Source organism: Salmo trutta, chromosome 24 (genome assembly GCF_901001165.1).
Source record: "Salmo trutta chromosome 24, fSalTru1.1, whole genome shotgun sequence".
Taxonomy (NCBI): domain Eukaryota; kingdom Metazoa; phylum Chordata; class Actinopteri; order Salmoniformes; family Salmonidae; genus Salmo; species Salmo trutta.
In genome coordinates this window covers 36922644-36946741 of record NC_042980.1, presented here as the reverse complement: position 1 = coordinate 36946741, position 24098 = coordinate 36922644, and the positions used below count along the sequence as shown (strand labels likewise).

The following is a 24098-nucleotide window of genomic DNA, read 5'->3' as shown; positions in this document are numbered from 1 at the left end:
ACTGATCTTCGAAGTAAATCACGTTTGGGGAAAATGTTACCATATAAAGTAGGCCTAACCTCACTGAGTACTCAGTTGAAGTTCCCCTTCCCTTCGGTCTAGTCTACTTCACAGGGCTGCCCCCCTTCGATCTAGTCTACTTCACAGGGCTGCCCCCCTTCGCTCTAGGCTACTTCACAGGGCTGCCCCCCTTCGCTCTAGGCTACTTCACAGGGCTGCCCCCCTTTGCTCTAGGCTACTTCACAGGGCTGCCCCCCTTTGCTCTAGTCTACTACACAGTGCTGCCTCCTTTCGGTCTAGTCTACTACACAGTGCTGCCCCCCTTCGATCTAGTCTACTACACAGTGCTGCCCCCCTTTGGTCTAGTCTACTACACAGTGCTGCCCCCCTTTGGTCTAGTCTACTACACAGTGCTGCCCCCCTTTGGTCTAGTCAACTACACAGTGCTGCCCCCCTTTGGTCTAGTCTACAACACAGTGCTGCCTCCCTTCGATCTAGTCTACTACACAGTGCTGCCCCCCTTCGATCTAGTCTACTACACAGTGCTGCTCCCCTTTGCTCTAGTCTACTACACAGTGCTGCCCCCCTTCGGTCTAGTCTACTACACAGTGCTGCTCCCCTTTGCTCTAGTCTACTACACAGTGCTGCCCCCCTTCGCTCTAGTCTACTACACAGTGCTGCCCCCCTTCGATCTAGTCTACTACACAGTGCTGCCCCCCTTCGGTCTAGTCTACTACACAGTGCTGCCCCCCTTTGCTCTAGTCTACTACATGGTGCTTTTTATCTGAGCTGAGTTTTCTTGTGTATCATTGGATAAGACTGCAGCCACCACACACACACACACACAGGCCTACAGAGAATACAGGCATATGCTCATGCTGGGGTTGTGGTGTGGTAGTGATGAATTGGTGATGACATCAGCCTGTGAATCTCACTGATCCAAGCACACATATGTTGGAATGTACTGCTGTTTTTTCTGTCCCGTTAAACTCTATTGGTTTGTGAGCCTCTTAACACAGAGGATTTAAAAATCATTTCTGACACTTTTCAACCTCATTCATCATCTCCAGCACCAAACCATTGTCTACATATGTGAAAACAGCACATTTCTATGATCTGTGGTTAAAAAGATAAGGTCCTAAAAAAATGCTTCTGTGACATCACAGGGTATGATTAAAAGTAAAAGACGGTGATTTTCAAACCCTGAAAGTTGTTTCTAGCCAAAGGGAGGGGATTTTCTTGCTCCCAGCGCCACCTCTAATGTCAGTGTTTGAAAATAACAGTATACAAAATGTAAAGTTTTGATGTCATCGGGTAGAACTTTTTAGGTAATTTTTTCCTACAAAACTTAAATGTACTGTTATCACATTTGTTGACACTGGTATTGTGCTGGAGATAATGCAAAATGAGGTTGAAAAGTGGTGGAGTTGCCCTTTTAGGTCTTGGTGAGTATTAAAAATGAGAGCATTTTAAAAAATATCCAACTTCCAACTGCTATTTACAACCAGTTCAGAGTTACAATGACCACGTTTACATGCGCTCAGTATTCTTAGTAGTAACTCATATCCCTCTTCAGGTCTTATTCAGGATAAGCTGTTTACATGCACCTTTTGATATCCCACCCGCGAGTATCCCTCTAGCCATGAATAAACAGAATATTCCTAATTTAAGTTCATATGAGTTAAATGGAATAGTAACTGAAATATGGACACTGGCTGTAGGCCTATAACCTCTTACATGTAACATAATATAATATGAATTCCTGCACAATTATGCATTTCTTGCAGTGAAATTATAGAACAAATGTTAATTTTGTCTTGAACAGGATTGGAGAAATATGATTTCTTTCAGCATCTCTTGAGAAAATGTGAATGTGTCTAATGTTTTGTCTTTGACACGGTAATGCAAGCAGACAGTATTTCAACAGCATAAACAACCTGGTCTCAGAGCATTTTGGATTATTCCGTAAGTAAATCGGAGACACTCCATTTCGTATGATATGTTACAAATTACAATTCATTATTATATTTTACGAATGTGCAAAATGTATGATATGTTACGAATTCTAGCTAGCGTGCTAATGTTAGCTGGGTTAGGGGTTAGGGTTAAGTTTAGGAGTTAAAGGGTTAGGGGAAGGGTTAGCTAAAAGGGTTAGCTAACATGCTAAAGTTGTCCGTGATGAGATTCAAAACAGACAACTTTACCGGTGTTAACTAACTTACTAATGCATTCATTCTATCAATGTAAGACATTATTCTGCTGAGCACCACTATATTAGTCTCAAAGGGCAACAAGTTGTGACAGAAGAGAAGCTGCATGTATGTAACTATAGTTGACAAACGATAGCCTACCAAATGTCGGAAATTATAAATTGCCCTACCAAATATCCGAAATTATTAGCAGAAAGTTGTCTAAATTAGGGGTGAAAGTAGCCAGTAGGCTATACAGTCCAGTATGGAGGATCAGCAAAATAAATGATTATGGAATTATAATGGTGGATGGAACTGTGCAGGTAGCCTAGTTTTTGAAGTGATTTGTTTGTCATCTGATTGTCAATCATCCATGATAAGCAAAACTGAGCCTGCGCAGACCGCAGTAAATAGGATGAGATGTTTACATGCCACAGTATCCCGTCTAAGATCCGCATATCCCAGGCATCTTATCCGGGTTTAATAACTAATCAAAAGGGAACCATTGCGCTCACCCAGAAGCTTAGCTGGTGCGTGAAACCCGCAAATTTATCCAGGTTTCTCATAACCCTCATAACCCTTTTTCTCCCCAATTTCAATCTTGTCTCATTGCTGCAACTCCCCAACGGGCTCAGGAGGTGAACTCTATGGGACTCCCGATCACGGCCGGTTGTGATACAGCCCGGGATTGAACCCGGGTCTGTAGTGACGCCTCTAGCACTTCGATGCAGTGCTTTAACTGCTGTGCCACTCAGGAGGCCCGGATATTATGTTTTATATGCGTCAACTCAAAAACGGGATACTTGAGTAGCCTGAATAATAGTGGGATATTGGTGCACATGTAAACATTGTCATTGTTTAAGCATTTCACAGTGAATGAGACTCATCAGAAAAATATATTGCCTAATTAACAAACGTGGTTAGCCTAAGTAATATAAATATAAAATACATGCTATTTTAGACTTGTAGTCAAAATATTAATTAGGAAATGGCCTTTAGTAAATGGACAACAGGGGAAACAACAAAAGAAACCAAACTGTTTTTAATGGTTAAATGTAACAAACCAAACTGTTTTTAATGGTTAAATGCACATATCAGAAATGTGGGAGGCTATATTTGTAAGTAGTAGTCTTGAATAGATTTAGGTGACCATTTACATCCAGTGCAGGTTTGAGTCCAGACAGGATTAGATAAGTGCTTTCTCATGCACACAGTTATGTAACAATACACTTATTATGATGATGATGATGTGGCTGTTCAGACAGGCTGGTTAGGGCTGATTCTCTGTTGCTTTTCTGGTGAAAGGGACTCAGGGTTGGGTAAGGGAAGCTAGGTCACTAGAGGCTGGATGGAGGTGGCGTTTCAATCATAAGGGCAACTTACTGTAATGTATGAGGGTCGTGCGACAGGGGTGTTGGCAGGGGTTAGAGTGATGCTACTGGTGATCTTGCTGCCGCCTTTGATGTGGCAGCCGTTGGTCAGTACTGGTGTCCTTGGTTCCTGTCCGGGGGTGTGGTACGGTCCCCCAGACTGGCTCTGAGTTATACCATTAATAGACTGGATATAGGGGCTCCCAAGATGGATGTGGATCTTGTTGTCCTCTGTGGTGATGACGCTGGGACCAGTGCTGTTAGACCTCTGGAGCTGCCAACCGTTCCGCCTCTCCGGGCTCACATGGAACATGGCTTGACCTATGACCTCACTGGATTCAAGTGATCCAGTACTGACTGTTACCATCTTGATGGGAGAGCCGGTGTGGTCAGGTGACACTGACCTTGAGGAGTCTGGGGACTTTACAGTGATGGGGGTCATGGTGAGAGGGGAGAGGACTCTTTCAGGGCAGCCAAACCCCTCTGGGGGCAGGGAGCTCTTTGTTCTGGCATCTGGGGAGATGGCAGCGTTTGGGATGATGGTGATTCTCTGTTTTGGTGGGGCTCTGCTGGTGGGGATAACTGCGGTGCTGGTATAGGATGCGGCATTGTCGGCGGTGGGGCTGCTGATCTCCAGTGTGGCCGTGTTGTGCCCATGGTCCGGCGTTACCTTGATGTGTAAGGGCTGCCCTGGGGTGTGTGCAAGCGCCACATCTCCTTTCTGGACAAAGTTACCCTTTAACAATTTGCCGTTAATGGTATGGGGATTGTCCTTGTCGTTGGGTGAAAGTTTGCTGAATGGCCTCACATTACTGTTTTGGTGGTTCAAGCTTTCAATGCTTGTTAGCGGAGGCGAGTTGCACTTAAGGTCAAGATCCTCGTTTTGATTTGGGTCCTCTCCATCGATCTCCTCATACAGTTTACAGCTGAGCGCCAGCGGAGCCAGGCTCCTGTAGTCAGGTGGCAGGGTGTCTGCGGGCTCCGTCTGCACCTCCTTGGTGGACAGGTGGAGGTCTGAGAAGCGTCGACCATTCATGCCGGGCCGGAGGCTCTTGCTGAATCGCCGGTACCTGTCCAGCTCATGGGTCAGTCCCTCCATCTCTCTGGCCAGCTCCCTGTTCCTGACCTCCTGCTGGGTCAGCCTCTTCTGCAGGGTAGAGCTGTCCATTTGCACTCGACAGATGGACTCCTCCGTCCCCATCAGCCACTGGACCTTCTCCTTGAGAGCCTCCACCTCTCTTTTGAGGAGAACAGACTTGACCTGCTCCTCCTGAAGTCGCCTGAGGAGGAGGTGCTCCTGGTTTTTCTCCTTCTTCTCTGCCAACTGGTACTTAGAGACCTCCTTCCTGGACTCCTCCAGCTCCACTGCCAGGGCCCTGGCTCTCTCCTGCTCCTTGGACCACCTCATCTCCAGGGAATCAAAGTCCTCCTCGGCCTTCATCAGTTCACCCTCCACCACTCCCTTCTGCATGAGTCTCCTGCTCAGTCTGTCTACCTCCTGGGTGAGTTCTTTGACTTTATTCTCTTCTTGTTGGTAGCAGTGGTTAGTGTTGTCCAGCAGGGGGATCTTGACTTCTCGACAGAACTCCACCCCTTTGACCTCCAGGACCTGAATCCTCTTTTTCAGGGTGCTAACTTTGCTCTGCAGATCCCCACTCCTATCCTCCTCTGCCCTCAGCCTCACCCGCAGCTCGTCCCGGTCTTTCGCCACTCTCTGAATCCTCTCCTCGAGCTCTGCTTTAGACCTCAGTGCCTTGCGGCTCTCCTCAATGAGTTTCTCTGTGGCTGTCGACACGCTGTCACGCTCAGCCTGCAGTTTCCCATCTTTCTTCTCCTGGAGTTTCTCCTCTGTTTGCCTGACTCTCTCGGCCATGTTCTTCCTCTCTTCAACCAGCACCACCGTGAGTGTTCTCAACTTGGCAAAGTCCAGTCTCAACGCCCCCTCTGATTTTTCCAGCTGGCCCTCGATGACTTCCAGTTCCCTCACCCGCACCTTGAGGGTATACAGCTCTCCAGACAGCTGATTGGTGCTGGCCCTCTCCTTCTCCAGGCTTCCCTTCAGAGCACTGCACTCCTGCCTGCTTTTTCCCAGAGCCTCCTCCAGTCTGTCCAGGTCACTGATCCGATCATTCAGCTTGTCCACCTCAGCCTTCAGGCTTCGGCTCTGGCTGGACTCCCTCCCCAGTTTGCGGTCTAGGTCCCGGCATTGGTCTCCCATGCGGATCAGCTCCTCGTCCTTTCCTTCCATCTCCACCACTCTCCTCCTCAGCTGTTCCACTTCTGAAAGCAAGCCAGGGGTTGTTGCGCACCCTTCTCCCCTGTGGCTTAGCCTGTCCCTCAGCTCCTGCAGCTCCTCCTCTGCCCTCTTGAGGGCGCTCCCGGTCCCCTCCAGCTCATCCAGCTGTCGGCTGAGGGCAGCCAACCGCTGTCGCAGCTGTCGGTTCTGGGCATCCTCATTGGCCAGTTTGGCCATCATGGCTTCCTGGTTGAGGTGGAAGTGGGAAGCTTGTTCGCGTAACTCTGCTTCCAAGCGAATTACTTTAAGCTCCTGCTCCTTTGCCCTGGAATGGGTGGAGTTTAGCTCCTGTTGGGCGTGGTCGTCAATGTCCGTCAGTTCCTGGACACGTTTGCTCTGCTGTGAAAGCTGATCTGTAAGGCGTTGCTGCTCGTCAATGACCAACAATGCAAAAGACTTGAGTTTAGTCAGTTCTTCCTTTAAAGCAGAGACCTCTTTCTCGCTCTTTTCCTCCTTTCTTTCCCTGTAGGCTTTCTCCTGAATGAGCAGCAGCTTCAGCCTGTAGACGAGGGAGACAAATAAAATGTAGTTTATATTGAAAAGTGTGGTTTAACTTAGTGATGTAGGCTAACATATTTAAAAGTCTACAACTAGACTTCTGTTCAAGGTTTACGAGCCTTTACATTTAATCAAGACATGCAATGGCTGCCTGCATTTCTCTCTCATCTGAATGCAATGTTTTCCAATGTGGAAGTCCTCCCACACTCTCTTTTCCACTACAGTACACTGCTGAGCTGGTGAGCTACCATTCAGACAGGAAATGTACCATGTCCTTGACGGAGACATCATTTCCTCCCAGTTCCCTGGCCCTCCGTGCTCTCTAGGAACAACCTCTGTTCCTAGATGGACAACCCGTGTTATCCATCTCATTTTCCTCCGGTCTCCACGGCCCTGTCCCGCTGGTGTTTGCGAGGATGTTTTGACTGGCATCACAGATGGTGCTTTGTCAGGGAGCAGTTGGTTAATTAAGGGGTTCCTCTACTCCTTAGCACCCTCTCTACTGCATCTTGTCCTGCCTGTGTACCTACTTTGATAGGAATTCCCCCTTGTTCCACAGGCAATTACAGACTGGCTACGTTTACAAAGTCCTCCAGATTTCACCATATACACCGGCATAAACATGTTGGAAAATACATGCACAAACACACACACTGACATTAGCATGCACAAAGCTGATGTAAGTTGACTTTTTTTAACATTAATTTCATATTCATTTTTTGTGTTGTAAAATCTTTCCCATTTATAGCCTGGTTACAGATGCCTATAGGGTTTCTATAGGGCTAGCGTGCGGAGTTACATCATTGAGGGTTTCTGACGTTTTCTGTAAGGTCTTGCATTGAGATGTATTATGTTTGATTCATTTGCAATGCAATTTAGTAGTTTATTTTCTCTAAATATTTGGGGTTGTTTTTATGAGCATTTTCTTGGCATGTCATAAGTTTTACGACAGTACAGAAATGCTAATGAGCTTGATAACTGTCAGTACTCAATGGGGATTTTCTTACACACACACACAGGCCCAAAACACAGCCTAATTCTACAGTAGCTAGACAAACTGGTCACAAAGTTGACCCTTCATTTTGTACTTTTACAGGATTCCTTCATGGAAAAACTGAATGCTGTGTTCTATTAGTGCTATTTAACTTAATATGTTTCAACTTGGCACATCTTCTCACTGAAAATTCCCTACTGATTTATCACCAACATGGTTTGGAATGCTGTAAAATCCATGCCGGGAGCGTTGTGGGAAATGTGAACTGAGTTTGGGATTAGCTCATCGCTCTACCGGTAAATGTGATTAGTGATAGTAACCATACTCAACATTTTGTTTGTCTGTGTGTGAATATGTAGGCTAATGTAGCCTATCATTTCTAGTAATGTCAATGAAGAGGAATATTTGATCATGATTTAGCAGCTGTATTACTGTTATATGATACCTTTTCTCTAGACTGGATGTCTTTTTTTCTAGACTTGTCTGATAAGTCAAACGTATGGGTGCAAATGTTTGACAAATACTTTAAGCCTAATTTAGCATGTTATCATGATTTTGTGTCATAAATCTAGGCTATGTGTAGGCTATTAAGAACAGATCTAAATCCATCACTGGATAGCTAAATAATTACTTGCAATTTTAGGAGTAACTTGCAGAACCTAAAAGTAGGCTAAACCATTCACCCACTCATACACACTAAAGGGACTATTCAGTAGCGTTTTCCTTAGTTCATCTGGGTTTGTTCCTACCTGATCTGTAAAGTCTCGGGATCAATTCCTATTCCCTCCGCTCACCCACCTCTCCTTCCCGGCGTTCCTCGCAATGTGGGCATTCCAGGCAGAAAAGTAACATTATGAGACGTGTTCTCAACACACTCCCAGACAGACAGCACAGCCCTACAGCACATTACATCATCAACAAGACCTTATAAGGGGCTCTGACAGCCTCAAGTGTGTGTATGGTTGTGTGTGTGTGTGTGAACGCGTTTTGAAAGATGTGTGTTTGTTACTTTTTTATCTCTGTGTTCAAACATATATATTTGTGTGTGTGTTGGAAATCAGCCCATTCCAGATGAGGTCATGTTGCAGCCATGCCAGAGGCTGAAGGGAAGGACCGAGGAAGAGTGTACTCCGAGAGAGAATGAATGACACTCCATCTCAGTTCTAACAAGTTACTTGGCAACGCTCACATTAGTGTAGAGTACAGTAAGGACAATGCTGTGTGTGTGTGTGGAGTAGAGGTTGACCGATTATGGTTTTTCAACGCCGATACCGATTATTGGAGGGCCAAAAAAGTCGCTGCCGATTTATTTCCTTTTTTTTATGCCAATTACAACAATACTGAATGAACACTTATTTTAACTTAATATAATACATCAATAAAATCTATTTAGCCTCAAATAAATAATGAAACATGTTCAATTTGATTTAAATAATGCAAAAACAAAGTGTTGGAGAAGAAAGTAAAAGTGCAATATGTGCCATGTAAGAAAGTTAATGTTTAAGTGCCTTGCTCAGAACATGAGAACATATGAAAGCTGGTGGTTCCTTTTAACATGAGTCTTCAATATTCCCAGGTAAGATGTTGGGGGGTTGTAGTTATTATAGGAATTATAGGACTATTTCTCTCTATACCATTTGTATTTCATATACCTTTGACTATTGGATGCACTTTAGTATTGCCAGTGTAACAGTATAGCTTCCGTCCCTCTCCTCGCTCCTACCTGGGCTCGAACCAGGAACACATCGACAACAGCCATCCTCGAAGCAGCGTTACCCATGTAGAGGAAGGGAAACAACTACTCCAAGTCTCAGAGCGAGTGACATTTGAAACGCTATTAGCACGCACCCGGCTAACTAGCTAGCCATTTCACATCGGTTACACCAGCCTAATCTTGGGAGTTGACAGGCTTGAAGGGGTGGAACGTTCCAACAGGAATCTGTTCCAAAAAACGTAAAGTAAAAGGTTGCCAACCAACAACACATACAAAGTAGCAACGCATACAAACCTAGCTAACTAGCTGCCAAATAGGCATCAACTCACCACGTAGCTTATTCTTAATGTTTGTCTATAGGCAAACACACAAGTGAGGACAGACATTTTTCGGAATAAACGTGATGAGTGAAAAACGCAATGAAATAGACCACTCCCTACCCGGTATCTTATTCTGCCGCTATACAACTTTGTATGCGTTGTTTTTTGGAAACCTTGTTATTTACAAAGTTTTTGGAATAGATTCATGTTGGAACGTTCCACAAATTATGCCCATCCAGGTTGAAGTCATAAACAGCGCGATGCTTGAAGCACAGCGAGGGGCTGTTTGAATGAATGCTTACGAGCCTGCTGCTCCCTACCACCGCTCAGTCAGACTGCTCTATCAAATCATAGACTTAATTATAATATAAACACACACAAATACGAGCCTTGGGTCATTAATATGGTCGAATCTGGAAACTATCATCTCGAAAACAAAACGTTTTTTTTTTCAGTGACATACGGAATCGTTCCGTATTTTATCTAACGGGTGACTAAGTCTAAATATTCCTGTTAGGCATTGATGTTTATGGTTAGGTACATTGGTGCCAGGACAGTACTTTTTTCGCAAATGCGCTTGTTAAATCAACACCCGTTTGTCGAAGTAGGCTGTGATTCAATGATAAATTAACAGGCACCGCATCGATTATATGCAACGCAGGACACGTTAGATAAACTAGTAATATCATCAACCATGTGTAGTTAACTAGTGATTATGTTAAGATTGATCGTTTTTTATAAGTCTAATGCTAGCTAGCAACTTACCTTGGCTTCTTGCTGCCCTCATGTTACAGGTAGTCAGCCTGTTAATCCTTGTGGAGTGCAATGTAAGGCAGGTGGTTAGAGCGTTGGACTGGTAACCGAAGGTTGCAAAAACGAATCCCCCCTGAACAAGGCAGTTAACCCCCGTTTCTAGGCCGTCATTGAAAATAAGAATGTGTTCTAAATCTGACTTGCCTAGTTAAATAAAGGTGTAAAAAAAAAAAAAAAAATCATAATTTTTTTACAAAATCGGCAAATCGGTGGCCAAAAATACCGATTACCGATTGTTATGAAAACTTGAAATCGGCTCTAATTAATCAGCCATTCCGATTAATCGGTCGACCTCTAGTGTGGAGCTACATGTTTGTGCTAGCCGCCGAGCCTGATAACCTGACATCATCGTAGGTCTGCAATCACATCCGTGTGTGTGTGTGTGTGTGTGTGTGTGTGTGTGTGTATAGGTATGGTCTCTTTCTCTCCATCACTCTCTCTTTCTAATATATGGGACAGATGCATTGTGAGGCCTATGGCAGCTCTAATCCATATAAGGTGTTCTATAGGTGTACAGAAATGCTTTCTCCTCAGGAACCCTGGCTGAGGAACAACACGCACATGCTCAAAAAATACACTGTGCGCGCGTGCACACAGTACCAGTGAAAAGTTTGGACACCTACTCATTCAAGGGTTTTTCTTTATTTTTACAATTTTCGACATTGTAGAAAAATAGTGAAGACATCAAAACAAAGAAATAACACGCATGGAATCATGTAGTAACCAAAGAAGTGTTAAACAAATCAAAATATATTTGAGATTCTTCAAAGTAGGCACTCTTTGCCTTGATGACAGCTTTGACAATCTTGGAATTATCTCAACCAGCTTCACCTGGAATGCTTTTCCAACAGTCTTGAAGAAGTTCCCACATATGCTGAGCACTTGTTGGCTGCTTTTCCTTCACTCTACAATCCAACTCATCCCAAACCATCTCAATTGGGTTGAGGTCGGGAGATTGTGGAGGCCAGGTCATGTGATGCAGCACTCATCACACTAAAATAGCCCTTACACAGCCTGGAGGTGTGTTGGGTCATTGTCCTGTTGAAAATAAATTATAGTCCTACTAAGTGCAGACCAGATGGGATGGCGTATCGCTGCAGAATGCTGTGGTAGCCATGCTAGTTAAGTGTGCCGTGAATTCTAAATAAATCACTGACAGTGTCACCAGCAAAGCACCATCACACCTCCTCCTCCATGCTTCACAGTGGGAACACATGCGGAGATCATCTATTCACCTGCTCTGCGTCTCACAAAGACACGGCGGATGGAACCAAAAATCTCACATTTGGACTCATCAGACCAAAGGACAGATTTCCACTGATCTAATGTCCCGTTGCTCGTGTTTCTTGGCCCAAGCGAGTCTCTTCTTCTTATTGGTGTCCTTTAGTAGTGGTTTCTTTGCAGCAATTTGACCATGAAGGCCTGATCCACTTAGTCTACTCTGAACAGTTGATGTTGAGATGTCTGTTTCTTGAACTCTGTGAAGCATTTATTTGGGCTGCAATTTGTGAGGCTGGTAACTCTAATGAACTTATCCTCTGCAGCAGAGGTAACGCTGGGTCTTCCTTTCCTGTGGCGGTCCTCATGAGAGCCAGTTTCATCAGGGCACTTGATGGTTTTTGCAACTGCACTTGAAGAAACTTTCAAAGTTCTTGAAATGTTCTGGATTGACTGACCTTCGTGTCTTGAAGTAATGATGGACTGTCATTTCTCTTTGCTTATTTGAGCTGTTCTTGCCATAATATGGACTTGGTCTTTTACCAAATAGGGCTATCTTCTGTATAACACCCCTACCTTGTCACAACACAACTGATTGGCTCAAATGCAAATTAACTTTTAACAAATGCAAATTAACTTTTAAGAAGGCACACCTGTTAATTGAAATGCATTCCAGGTGAATACCTTATGAAGCTGGTTGAGAGAGTGCCTTGATGACAGCTTTGCAAACTTGGCAAAGGGTGGCTACTTTGAAGAATATCATATAAAGTATATTTTGATTTAACACTTTTTGGCGTATTACATGATTCCATATGTGTTATTTCATAGTTTTGATGTTTTCACTATTATTCTACAATGTAGGAAGTTGTAAAAATAAAGAAAACCCTGGAATAAGTGTGTCAACTTTTGACTGGTACTGTACATGTGGTTACATGTACTCAAAAACACATACTCTTACATACACTGTGTACAAAACATTAGGAACACCTTCCTAATATTATGTTGCACCCCACCCCCCTTTTGCCCTCAGAACAGCCTCAATTCGTCAGGGCATGGACTCTACAAGGTGTCAAAAGCATTCCACAGGGATACTGGCCCGTGTTGACTCCAATCCTTTTCACAGTTGTCAAGTTGGCAGGATGGCAGTTGGGTGGTGGACCATTCTTGATACACATGGGAAACTGTTGAGCATGTAATACCCAGCAGCGTTGCAGTTCTTGACACAACCCAACTGTTGCGTCCGACACCTATTTCCATACCCCTTTCAAACGCACTTAAGTAATTTTTGTCTTGCCCATTAACCCTCTGAATGGCACACACCAACAATCCATGTCTCAAGGCTTAGAAATCTTTTTATTTCATTTATTATCTTCTCCTCTTCATGTACACTGATTCGAAGTGGATTTAACAATAAAGGATCATAGCTTTCACCTGGTCAGTCCATGTCATGGTTAGAGCAGGTATTTTGTACACACTGTTGTATACTGAGACACGTACTCAAACACATACACTTACATATACTGACACGCACACAATACCTCCCCCTTATTCACTCACAGAAAGATGCATTTCTCTGTTTCTCATGGGAACTGTTGCTCTAGAGGAACACAGCATTGTGGCTAAACACTGCTCAATCTACTCTGAAGAGGAAATGGATGTTTTTCCCTTTTTTTTTGCAAGGGGGGGGGGTCTCAAGTCCCAATTAAGGGTGAAATATGTCCCCTGTGACATGCCGTCATCACACAAGCATTTCCAAAACCGCCTGAAGGTCACCAGTTCTCTGGAAATGTCTCTATTTATGGAAGGGACTGTTGGTGAGTGTGTATGTTTGCGAATTAGTCAACATTGGCCACATTGACCACACACACACACACACACACACACACGAGGAAGTCGCTCATGTGACATCCATTAAACTTGGACCAATCTGATTAGCAGCATGTGGCTCCAATTCCAGTATGCTACAACGCTGTAATATCCCTGATTCTTTCAGGTAGTAGTTTAGTCTGACGGCAGGAACTGCTGGATGTTGTTGTAACTACTGTTGCTTCCTAAGTGTGTTAGCTAGAGCCAGAGTTTTTTACATTTATTTCTATAACCCGTTTCTGTAAAACTTTGTCTGGACCATTAGCCTAGGCGTTTTACCTGGTCAGGCCCCATGGTCAGGGAAACACTCCTGCTCCTAGCTAAAGAGTACTGAATTATCAATTATTTGGAAACGGAAGGAATTTGTTGCGGATCAGACAGTTCTCCTCATTGAATCCACAGTCCTGTAAATACTTCAGGAATACGTTGGTCCTTCCTTGAAGTATCCGATAAGTAGCCTTTATGCCCTGACATCACTGGATTGGTGAAAGCTATGTAATTGAAGTCCTGCCGATCGTGACACATATAAATCCTAGGAAGGGAGGAAGAATGAAGGAAGAAAGTATTTTTGAAAGTATTCAGAGGACCACTAACTCTAAGCACAGGGTTTAATGGGGTCCTGTTTCCCTTCAAGGAGGGTCTGGCTGCGTCATTGCCTGTCCACAATTACACGGATAATTGGAGCCCTCAAAGGCATTTCCAGGAAAGCCCTCAAACATGGCTTCCTCATAATAGGCCTGTTATGAGAAGGGCTCTCTCTTTCTCTCTCTCTTTCTCTCGGTCTCTTTCTCTCGGTCTCTTTCTCTTATTTCTATAACCCGTTTCTGTAAAACTTTGTCTGGACCATTAGCCTAGGCATTTTACCTGGTGTGTGTGTGTGTGTCTCGGTGTGTGTGTGTGTGTCTCTCTCTCTCTCGGTCTCTCTCTCTCTCTCGGTGTGTCTCTCTCTGGGTGTGTCTCTCTCTCTCTCGGTCTCTCTCGGTGTGTCTCTCTCCTCTCTCTCGGTGTCTCTCTCTCTCTCTCTCGGTCTCTCTCGGTGTCTCTCTCTCTCCTCTCTCTCTCTCTCGGTGTCTCTCTCTCTCTCTTTGTAGATCTCTTGCCTTCTTTCCACTGTTTGAGAGGTATAATTTCTAGACATTTAGAGAATTTTTTTGAACCATGGTTGATGAGTCCACCAGTTGGCCAGCACTCGATCCCTTTCCAGGGTTATTTAGAAGGCTGAACAGATATGCACAGTGAACTGCTGTTCGCTAGTTATCGTACACTGCTACACTGCCGTAGCTGCATGTTTTGCACTCTACTCAACATAATTCTAGAACTCAGGCGATTGGACAGAATGGTTTTTAAACAACACTTGTGACTTTTATGAAACTGATAGATGTTTGTGACAATGCAGTTGCTGTTTGCAACTATCTATATGTATGTGTCTTATGTCCCTGTCAGTGGTCGTAGTCCTTAGTCAGCAGTGTGGGTGTGTATTTGGGGTTTTACTCCATCAGTGTTGCGCCTGTCAAGGGCTCCCTGTAGTCCTAAATGCCTCTAATCTGCTCTTGTTCTAATTAGATCCAACTCTCCATCGAGTCATTTCATTCCAAACTTCTCCACGGGGTGTTCAGTTGTGATTTAGAAGTGCTCTGTTTTTGTGACCAAACTATTGGGTGGTTTGGGGCTGTGTATTTTGAGCTTGGTACAGTCCAGAGCCTGTCCTCCTAGTCCTCTACGCAAGGCAACTGAATGAGCCCAGCAGTTCAGACTATGGATGCACATGTTTTTGCATTTTTTTTTTGCCTGTATCAAATCATTAACCACCATCTTAGACCATACTAGTAGAAATGTGAATGAACCAAGCCGTTTAGGCTGTACCGACAGAGTGAGCGTTTGAGATCATGAGAGTTGGGGACGTTTGGGGTGTGAGTGAGTCCTATAGAATGCACGTGTGTGTGTGTGTGTGTGTGTGTGTGTGCGCTGAACATCTGTGTGTGTCGTCAACAATGTGTAAACGATTAACACTGAAGACCTGTCAACCCAATGAAATCCATTCAGGTGTATTTTGTGGCTTTTGACAAATGCGTTCTAATGATCTAAAGTCACGCTGTTGCTACTGCCTGTAAACACACAGTCCAGTTCATAGTGAATGATGGCAGGTCCTACTGCCTGTAACACACAGTCCAGTTCATAGTGAATGATGACAGGCCCTACTGCCTGTAAACACACAGTCCAGTTCATAGTGAATGATGACAGGTCCTACTGCCTGTAACACACAGTCCAGTTCATAGTGAATGATGACAGGTCCTACTGCCTGTAACACACAGTCCAGTTCATAGTGAATGATGACAGGTCCTACTGTAAACACAGTCCAGTTCATAGTGAATGATGGCAGGTCCTACTGCCTGTAAACACACAGTCCAGTTCATAGTGAATGATGACAGGTCCTACTGTAAACACACAGTCCAGTTCATAGTGAATGATGACAGGTCCTACTGCCTGTAACACACAGTCCAGTTCATAGTGAATGATGACAGGTCCTACTGCCTGTAAACACACAGTCCAGTTCATAGTGAATGATGACAGGTCCTACTGCCTGTAAACACACAGTCCAGTTCAGAGTGAATGATGGCAGGCCCGTGTGCCAAATGGCTTATTTGCATGTAATCCTACTGTAGCTATGATTGGCTATGGTGACCGGTCTGTGTAGAGTCTGGTGCTGGACAAGACTGACATTTTATTTACTGCAGGGCCTATCAATTGTCCAAACCCACGGCCGCTTTCGAACTCTATATTGATATAGAATTTTCACTTGCCTTACTCTACATCATTCCCAAACAGTCCATGAAAGTGTGAAAATGACCGTATCTAAGTGCTCGCTTCTCAAATGTAAAAAAGTAGTCCTATTCTTTCTGGGGGTGTATATGAACTAGAGGTTGACCGATTAATCGGAATGGCCGATTTTTAATTAGGGCCGATTTCAAGTTTTAATAACAATCGGTATTTTTGGATGCCGATTTGGCCGATTTAAATTTTTTTTTTTTTTATATATATATATATATTTTAAATTATCATTTTTTTTAGCATTTTTTATTTTTTTAGACCTTTTATTTAACTAGGCAAGTCAGTTAAGAACACATTCTTATTTTCAATGACGGCCTAGGAACGGTGGGTTAACTGCCTTGTTCAGGGGCAGAAAGACAGATTTTTACCTTGTCAGCTCAGGGATTCAATCTTGCAACCTTACGGTTAACTAGTCCAACGCTCTAACCACCTGCTTTACATTGCACTCCACGAGGTTACGTGAATGCAGTAAGAAGCCAAGGTAAGTTGCTAGCTAGCATTAAACTTATCTTTATAAAAAACAATCAATCAATCATAATCACTAGTTAACTACACATGGTTGATGATATTACTATCTAACCTGTCCTATCTAACCTGTTTATCTAACCTGTCCTTCGTTGCATATAATCGCTTAGGTACACGTTGCTTCAACCATAAACATCAATGCCTTTCTTAAAATCAATACACAAGTATATATTTTTAAACCTGCATATTTAGTTAATATTGCCTGCTAACATGAATTTCATTTAACTAGGGAAAATGTGTCACTTCTCTTGCAAACAGAGTCATGGTATATGCAGCAGTTTGGGCCGCCTGGCTCGTTACGAACTGTGAAAACTGTGAAGACTATTTCTTCCTAACAAAGACAGCCGACTTCGCCAAACGGGGATGATTTAACAAAAGCGCATTTGCGGGAAAAAAGCACAATCGTTGCACGACTGTACCTAACCATAAACATCAATGCCTTTCTTAAAATCAATACACAGAAGTATATATTTTTAAACCTGCATATTTAGCTAAATGAAATCCAGGTTAGCAGGCAATATTAACGAGGTGAAATTGTGTCATTTTGCGTTCATTGCACGCAGTCAGGGTATATGCAACACTTTGGGTAATTTGTCAGAATTTTACGTAATTATGACATAACACTGAAGGTTGTGCAATGTAACAGGAATAACGTTTTGTTTTCGAGATGATAGTTTCCGGATTCGACCATATTAATGACCTAAGGCTCGTGTTTCTGTGTGTTATTATGTTATAATTAAGTCTATGATTTGATAGAGCAGTCTGACTGAGCGATGGTAGGCAGCAGCAGGCTCGTAAGCATTCATTCAAACAGCACTTTCGTGCATTTTGCCAGCAGCCCTTCGCAATGCATTGCGCTGTTTATGACTTCAAGCCTATCAACTCCCAAGATGAGGCTGGTGTAACCGATGTGAAATGGCTAGCTAGTTAGCCGGGTGCGCGCTAATAGCGTTTCAAACGTCACTCGCTCTGAGACTTGGAGTAGTTTTTTCCCTTCCTCTACATGGGTAACGCTGCTTCGAGGGTGGCTGTTGTCGATGTGTTCCTGGTTCGAGCCCAGGTAGGAGCGAGGAGAGGGACGGAAGCTATACTGTTACACTGGCAATACTAAAGTGCCTATAAGAACATCCAATAGTCAAAGGTATATGAAATACAAATCGTTTAGAGAGAAATAGTCCTATAATAACTACAACCTAAAACATCTTACCTGGGAATATTGAAGACTCATGTTAAAAGGAACCACCAGCTTTCATATGTTCTGAGCAAGGCACTTAAACATGAGCTTTTTTACATGGCACATATTGCACTTTTACTTTCTTCTCCAACACTTTGTTTTTGCATTATTTAAATCAAATTGAACATGTTTCATTATTTATTTGAGGCTAAATTGATTTTATTGATGTATTATATTAAGTTAAAATAAGTGTTCATTCAGTATTGTTGTAATTGTCATTATTACAAATAAATGGGTAAAAATCGACCGATTAATCGGTATCGGCGGGTTTTTTGGCCCCCCAATAATCGGCATCGGTATCGGCGTTGGAAAAAAATCATAATCGGTCGACCTCTAATATGAACAGGATTTGATAAGATTTCATGTCCCTAAAATGCTGTCAATTTTAAGTAGAACTATAAGAAATCTAAGATGTGCCAAATAAATTCTATCCAGTTTAAAGCTCCAGCATTTGGTTAGCAAACATGTTAGCTAAGTGGCTAGATGTTAAGATCAAGCTTCTTGGTTACAACAGAGACATTCTAGCCTGAGTACCAGTCTCTTTAACTAACAGTTGATCCTGATTCGATAACCCTCACAGCTATCCTCCAATCAAAACGATTTTCCAAATATTAGAACTATATCACTTTTTTTTTCTCTCCACAGAACATGCTGGTATCCGGTTGCTAAGAAATTGTTTTGTTTGTCCAGATGAAACCAGCTAGCTCATGTCTTAATTCTCAAACTAAATACATACTGCAATTCCAACCACAAAACCTCTTTTGCTTTGATTTTAAGCATTAAAATACTATCCTAGCTAACAGCTAAAGGTTTATTTTTGACTTTATGTTGATGTTATTTCCAACAACCAATGAGCAATTCCTCCATAAATCCTGAGATTGCCAAAAGACTAGTCGCTTTGGCAATGAAATGGAGTGGCAAGGAATGCAATGTTAGCCGAAAAGACTAGTACCCAGAATAGAGACATTCAATCCCCTCCTGGATCAATATCCCTGTTGCCTAAATAGTTTTTATTTGTGAAATATCGGCCCTTGTGTGGGCTTCGGGTATTACTGTGCTATGCCCCCCACCCCTGTCCTTTCGACAAATTGATTGGTTGACATATTTAAATGTGTATTTTTCCATATTTAAACACACCCTAAGTGTTTTAATCAAATCAACTATATGCACTGAGCTTGTCTGATACTTGAAGCACACTGTTTGAAATAATGAAGACACAAAGCACTCGAGGTAGCCCGGAGGGAATTGATTTGGGCCGGGCTTGGACTTGCCGCGCAGTGTAAAAAATAAATAAAAGATTTCTAAACAAATGACAGCGGGTGCCTGTGTGACTGGCACATGTTGTCTCTCTCTCCTCCCTGCTGCAGCGACCAGGGACCACAGCACAGTAGCAGTGTTTGTGGCACAGTCCGTGGTACTGAAGCTGCAACATGATTACAGCCATTTCTAGTTTCTTGTGTTTTTTTCTCTGAGTGAAAAGTTAACTTACCGAAATCCCTTATTTGTTTAGGAAAAACATTCCCTCAGCCCTTGCTCTTTTTACGTGACACATGTATGCATCACATGCCCGTGACCAATAGGGCCTGACCTATAGCATATCATAATCACATCAATAAATTGGTTATAAACAAACTCCAACACCATAATATGTGACAGCATATATGTGTGGAAGACCTTTGACTTAGTTGTGGAATCTATTGGAGATCCAGAAAAAGGAGGATGGTTTTAGGAGGAAGCACTACATAATAGGTGCTGTTAAATTACAATATAAAAACAAAAATCTGACTGTTTGGAACAATATAAACAACACTAAAGTGGGTGTTCTAACAAAACAAAAACGTTTTTTATTTGTGAATGCAATTGCTGACATGTTGCAGTTTATTTATTGTTTAGGCTAATTATTCAAGGATCATTTCATTTTAAAACTAAAATGCTTTATTGCATTTCAAAGCATGAATGCCTCATGCTGTGATGACATGAACGAATGAATGATTTGATACAGTAGCCTGTATTTTGAAATATAGGCCTAAGTAGGTACGGTATTAAGACGGCTAAACAGGCTCTTAGGCCTACAGCTCGATTGTGGTTATACAAGGATACTATACTAAGCCTACTTATGAAGATGGAAAGAAATTCCACAAATTAACAAGGCACACCTGTTAATTGATATGCATTCCAGGTGACTACCTCATGAAGCTGGTTGAGAGAATGCCAAGTGTGCAAAGCTGTCAAGGCAAACCGATATTAAGTGGATGTCTTTGAACCCGCGAGTGGATGAATTGAGAGAATGAGGAAGAGAGATTTAAGAGGAGATGAGTGGGAGACATTCCTCACTGAGGCACTGAATATTATGAGGGAGGGAGAGAGCGAGACATAAGATCAGTGTCTTAATTACGCAAGAGATGGGATTGAGTGATGATTAAAGAGAGCGAGAGAGATAAAGGGCAGATTAAATTTGAGATGCGTTCCCTGCTCAGTGTCATCTCCTACTTCCAGTATTTACTTTTCCCTCCAGCACTAACAACCATGTGTATTCTCTTGTCAAGGTGTAGACATTTTTCTCTTGCTGTAATGTTTTGAGAGAGTGTCACAGACCCGATGTCCAACCTTCTCTCTGTCAAGCTTCAGGGAGTAGCCTGTGTTTATTTTTAGAAAGGGAGAGAAGCCGAGAGGAGAAGTAATGCAGTAAAGACAGTCTGATTTGAAGGAGTGTGTCTAATATCAAAGATAAACATGGCAGATTAAATTTAAGCATTGTGAGGCTTCGAGGTGAGTGTGTGTGTGTGTGTGTGTGTGTGTGTGTGTATTCTCTTGTCAAGGTGTGATCTCATTCTTTTAGAATGTTCTCAGTCCACCTGCATATGAGGGAGATATATGCATGCCCTTTATACTTCAGGGGTCAAGTTATAGTTCAGAAATCTGCATCTTCAAAGCGCAAATCTGCATTTAAACAGTTTCACCTATATTTTATATTGAACGTTTTTTTTAATTTAATAGTGATCAGGGGTGTGCAACTATAGTTTTCCTTCACAGAAAATACATTAGTGCAACACATCAGGAAGACAAAGCTTCATTTTCATCAGATGATAATAGAAGTGCAACACTATTTGGCTAGCAGCCACACAAGTGAACAAGCTGAACGAAAAAAAACGACGTATTTTTTCCAAAAACTATGCATGGTCATCATATTTATAATGTTTATCATAGGAAATGTAGCAGGTTACATTCTTCCCAATGTTTAGCTTGACGTTAATCTTGCATTTTACCAGAGAAAAGTGTATAGCTCAGTCAGAGCGCTGTCTGCTGGTAGAATGCCCGTTCATGAAGTTTTTATGTGAGTAGAGAAGTGCGACTGAATTAGTCCGATGCCGAGCAGAAATTACAATAAGAAGCATTTTAGAGCTGTTTACAAAACGCAGCAAGATATTTTTTTATGTGTTAAAAAGGCATAATTCTGCATTAACACAACCCCTGTCCTCTTGCCTGTCCTATGCCTAGAATGAGCTCTTCCAAGAGATGAAGTAGAGAAATTATAGACTGGTTAGCTGATGACGACGTCAGGAAAACGATGTGTGTGCTTCGAAAGGTCAGAAGGCTGTGTGTAGTGATTCTGGATGGCCAGATAGCTAGCAACACATGACAAGAAGATGCCATGTGGGAATCCTAAGTGGCTTGTTTGATCTTGCTCTTGATACCATGTCTTGTTGTGACTTAATATTGCTAAAATGTGCTAGCTAGCTAGCTAGCGGTCGGTGGGTGTCACTGACCTCTCACGGTCCTGCTCCAGTAGACAGGTGAGGTCGTCGCTGCGCTGCATGAAGGCGCGGTGCTGCTGGTCCTGCTCCTCCAGCCTGCAGAGGGCGCCACCGTGGGAACGCTCCACCTGCAGCAGCTGCTCCAGCATCCGCCTGTAGCTCTGGTTCCCCGTCTTCACCAACCGGTCCAGCTAACTCAGAGCGAGAGACGGACATGAAGACTGGGCTGAACTTAAAACGCTGTGGTTCTCATTGTGTCATTTGAAACTGGCAATGGGTTAATATGTTGGTTGGTTTATCATTCGCTATCTCTACTGCAAACTCATGCCTCAAAGCATACACACTCCTAAGTTTGACTGATGGCTTTAATAGAAATGGGGTTTATAGCCTGTTACCTCAGCCATGGGTTTCTCATAGACATCCTGCTGTTGGGCCTCAGAAGCCTGGTCCTGAAGTGAGTCTCTCTGCAGGGCTCGAAGCACCTCTCCTGTGGTGACAAAGCCATACTGGGCCTCCAGCAGAGCCAGATCCATTTTCTCTGCTTTCAGGACCGTGATCACCTCATCTCTTGCCTGGTGAGATGGATAGATATAATATAAAAGGAGGGATGAATGAAAGAGATGAAGAGATTGGACTCCCAACAGAAGGAGAAAATGTGTCCTATACAGCTGTAGTGAAGGCTGTGTGTGTGTCATGCTCTGTGAGGCTTGTCTAGGAGTGTTTTACCCATGGTTTTAGTCACAGTCACAATAGGCTCCTCTGTTAGTCTGAATCATTCTGTCTCTACAGCTCACATACAGCTGGGCTCAACTCAGTTTAGAACAAATGTCCCAGTGATGATGTCAATGCATGATGTATGACGGTTACCACAGCCACAAAATCATAAACCTTGCCTAGTTCTACAATTTCTCTTATTAAAATGTGATTTTAAATCTAACCTTAACCACACTGCTAACCTTATTCCTAACCCTAACCTTAAATTAAGACCAAAAAGCAAATTTGTACGCCATAGCCAATTTTGACTTTGTGGCTGTTGTATCTAGTGGAAACCATGTACGACTCGCATTTTTACTTATACGGATTTTACCATATTGTGGTTTTGAACAAGTCTGAGCTATAGCCTCGTAAGACCATCCTGATCTGGTGAGCTTACAGAGCACAGCGGTCATGACTGTGGATCAGGCAAATAGGCTAACTCCTCTTCTATAAACCTAGGTCCAAAGACACTAGGACTGATCTATCCTGTCCTCACCTGCAGCTCTCCCTCCATTATACTGAGGAGGAACACGAGGTCATCCCTGGACAGGTCTTTCCCCCGCTCTCCTCCCATGCTGTCCCTCAGGACAGTGCCCTTGGGGGAGTATAGGTGGGCCACGGAGTTCTGGGAACCATAGCCGTTCCGGGAAGCCATGTTAGAGCTGTTGCTATGGGAATGCACCTGGGAGGGAGAGAGTGAGGGAGTAAGTGAAGGAGTGAGAGATTTAGGGACATGGAGAGGAAGTGTGAGAGGGGGAGAAAAAGAGGGAGAGAGTAAAGGGAGGTTATTGCAGCGACGGGGACAGTGGGATCATTTGAAGCAGAGCACTCAAGTAGGCCTATTTCTTGTTTGAATGAACTAGTGCCTGTGTGTATCAGTTACAGCTTTAATGACTTTATTACAGCTGATGTAAACACTGAGGTATGTAGTCATAACCAGCCGCCTAGGGCTTAAAAGATGGCTTCAGCATGCTTGCTTATGTTTCTCAGGCCATCTATAGTTTCTCTGTTAGCACATAATTGACTGGGGGTCTGGCTGTCTGCTTGACCAAGGGCTTAATTACAGACCATATGAACTTGCCCGTCTGTCTCTGTGTGTGTACGTGGGTGTGTGTGTATTCTCAACGCTGACTCCAACAGGTTACAGCAATGGCAAACAATGCTGGTCCAACCGCAGAATATCCTTTTAATAAAGTAGGCCCAATAGTATCTCTGCACATACTCATTTAGAAGGAGAAACATTAAAGCATCTGAGAGAATCATCCTAATGCCCAGCCAAAGCATTCTATGTTTAGAATTTAAGGGTTACACACAGCTCGAGCCAATAGGTGAGCTCATACACAGAACACACACGCACGCACACAAGATAGGCCTGGTAACACACGCTAACGCACGTGCACAAATACACTATAAACAGGACACGAGTTTCCAGAGTTACACAGCAGTGAAAGATTAGTCCGATGTCCCAACAACACAAGAATGGGGGAGTAGGAATGTAGGCTACAGCTGGATGCTGTCATCAAAACAGTCCAATAAGGTCGTTTGAAAGAGGAAGCCAAAGTAGACAGATTATTAAAGGGGGTTTTGTGTGTGTGTGCGTGTGTGATTTGTTAAATCAAAGTTTATTGGTGCATACACAGTTTAGCAGATGTTATAGCAGGTGCAGCATAATGCCAATGTCACTAGCTCATAACAATGCAGTAAAATGTCAAACAAGTACA

General features: G+C 43.2%; 2 protein-coding genes across 2 annotated transcripts in view; one reads left to right on the top strand and one right to left on the bottom strand.

Moving 5' to 3' along the window:
• cmss1 (cms1 ribosomal small subunit homolog) overlaps nt 1-24098 on the top strand; it is a 78679-nt gene that overhangs the window by 24231 nt on the left and 30350 nt on the right. The window lies entirely within an intron of this gene.
• LOC115161233 (filamin A-interacting protein 1-like) lies at nt 3214-23145 on the bottom strand. Its single transcript, XM_029712040.1, has 4 exons — nt 22874-23145; nt 22017-22193; nt 21634-21812; nt 3214-6354 (listed from the first exon to the last, which is right to left on the bottom strand). The coding sequence occupies exons 1-4, from the start codon at nt 23030-23032 to the stop codon at nt 3552-3554; spliced, it is 3318 nt and encodes a 1105-aa protein (XP_029567900.1). The 5' UTR covers nt 23033-23145; the 3' UTR covers nt 3214-3551.